The sequence below is a fragment of the Lepisma saccharinum genome, chromosome 22, assembly GCF_977018435.1.
Source record: "Lepisma saccharinum chromosome 22, izLepSacc3.1, whole genome shotgun sequence".
Lineage (NCBI taxonomy): Eukaryota > Metazoa > Arthropoda > Insecta > Zygentoma > Lepismatidae > Lepisma > Lepisma saccharinum.
In genome coordinates this window covers 56,653,622-56,655,121 of record NC_139250.1, presented here as the reverse complement: position 1 = coordinate 56,655,121, position 1,500 = coordinate 56,653,622, and the positions used below count along the sequence as shown (strand labels likewise).

Sequence of the window (1,500 nt, the reverse complement as noted above, 5' to 3'; positions counted from 1 at the left end):
GACGAGCCTAAAATAAGAGGAGTGGAGTTGGTCGATTTCACCCACCTTGAAAGTCGCGAGACCGCCTACGCCGAAAATGCCACTCAAATCATCGGCATCGAAGTGGGAGACAAGCTGTACATAGAAATCCCGGCATTGTCTACGGCCAGAAATCCCATCCAAGCTATATTCTTATTTTCACACCATGTCTAGGCAGGCTATCGTAGACGAAATCCACAAACCTGCACGGCGCAATTACTCGCGATTACCGGTGTTTACCAGAGGCAAAGACGACCAGTGGCAGGCAAACCTCGTCTAAATGAGCAGCGGCAATTTAAAAAACCTGCACAAAGTCGACAAGAGTCACAAGTAACTCCTCACCGTCATAGACACGTTTTCCAAATACACATGGGCTCTGTCGCTGATAGCCAAAACCGGTTCCTTGCGTTACAGAAGCATTCAAATCTATTTTCGAGCAAGCTGCCAGATTACCACGCTACCTGCAAACGCACAATGGTACGGAATTTTACAACTCGATATTCCGACAGTTTTTTTCAAATGCATGGTATCCAGCATTATTCAACCTTCAGTGACCTCAAGGCTAGCATTGTAGAACGCTTCAATCGAACTTTGAAACAGCACATGTGAAAACAATTCACGCTTCTGGGTAACTACGAGTGGGTCGATGTGCTGCAGGAACTTGTGAACAACTACAACAACTCGGTCCATCGCACAATACGCATGAAGCCTGCCGATGTGACCAAATCCGATGAAGTCCGATTGATCTCTACTGTTTACTGTCCCAAGTACCTAGCTACTAACAAGAAACCAAAATACAAATTAGGAGACCAAGGGAGGATTAGTAAGTTCAAGCGCATGTTCGAGAAAGGCTTCACCAGAAATTGGAGTACGAAACTTTTCACTGTAGTTCAAGTCATGCCAGGAAGTCAGCACACGTATCTAATAAACGATGGTTGCAACGAAATTTTGAAAAGGCGATTCTACGAGGAGGAGCTCTCGAAGACGAAACATCGGGACGCGTACCTCATCGAAATGGTCCTGCGCAAGAAAGGAAAGAAGCTGTTGGTCAAAATGCTGGGACTCGAGGAAAGAAGCTGGATTGACGCAGACGAGGTAATCGTGTGATTAGTGTGTAGGATGTGGTGAGGCGACTGCCAGATTTCTTCACGGAACGCTTTAGGAAAAATTTCGAGCTATTCCCCGACAACATTCGCTGCCTCGTCGTCGATGCGGGATGACAACGTTGGTTGTGGACAATTTTTTGCTCTCGCCCAACTGACTGGATTGGAAGAGCGAGTCAAATTCCCTATTTTAAACGCTGTACAGTTCAATGAAGATTGTGGACTTCAGATTGTCATGATATTCACGTTGGTTCGAACCTCGCTATCTACGTCCTCCAAATTACCTTTTACCAATTTTAGGTCTTCCTCTATAGCACGGGCAACAGTATCATAGTCGGGCTTGATCTTCATGTCGACAATACGTTTTTTGAATTTTTCG

At 45.5% G+C, this 1,500-nt stretch overlaps 1 protein-coding gene across 1 annotated transcript; it reads left to right on the top strand.

The window, feature by feature from the left end:
* Positions 1 to 720: 720 nt before the first annotated feature.
* On the top strand, positions 721 to 1,125 carry LOC146004884 (uncharacterized). The gene has a single exon (XM_083143910.1). The coding sequence runs from the start codon at positions 721 to 723 to the stop codon at positions 1,123 to 1,125; it is 405 nt and encodes a 134-aa protein (XP_083000036.1).
* The last annotated feature ends 375 nt before the right edge of the window (positions 1,126 to 1,500 follow it).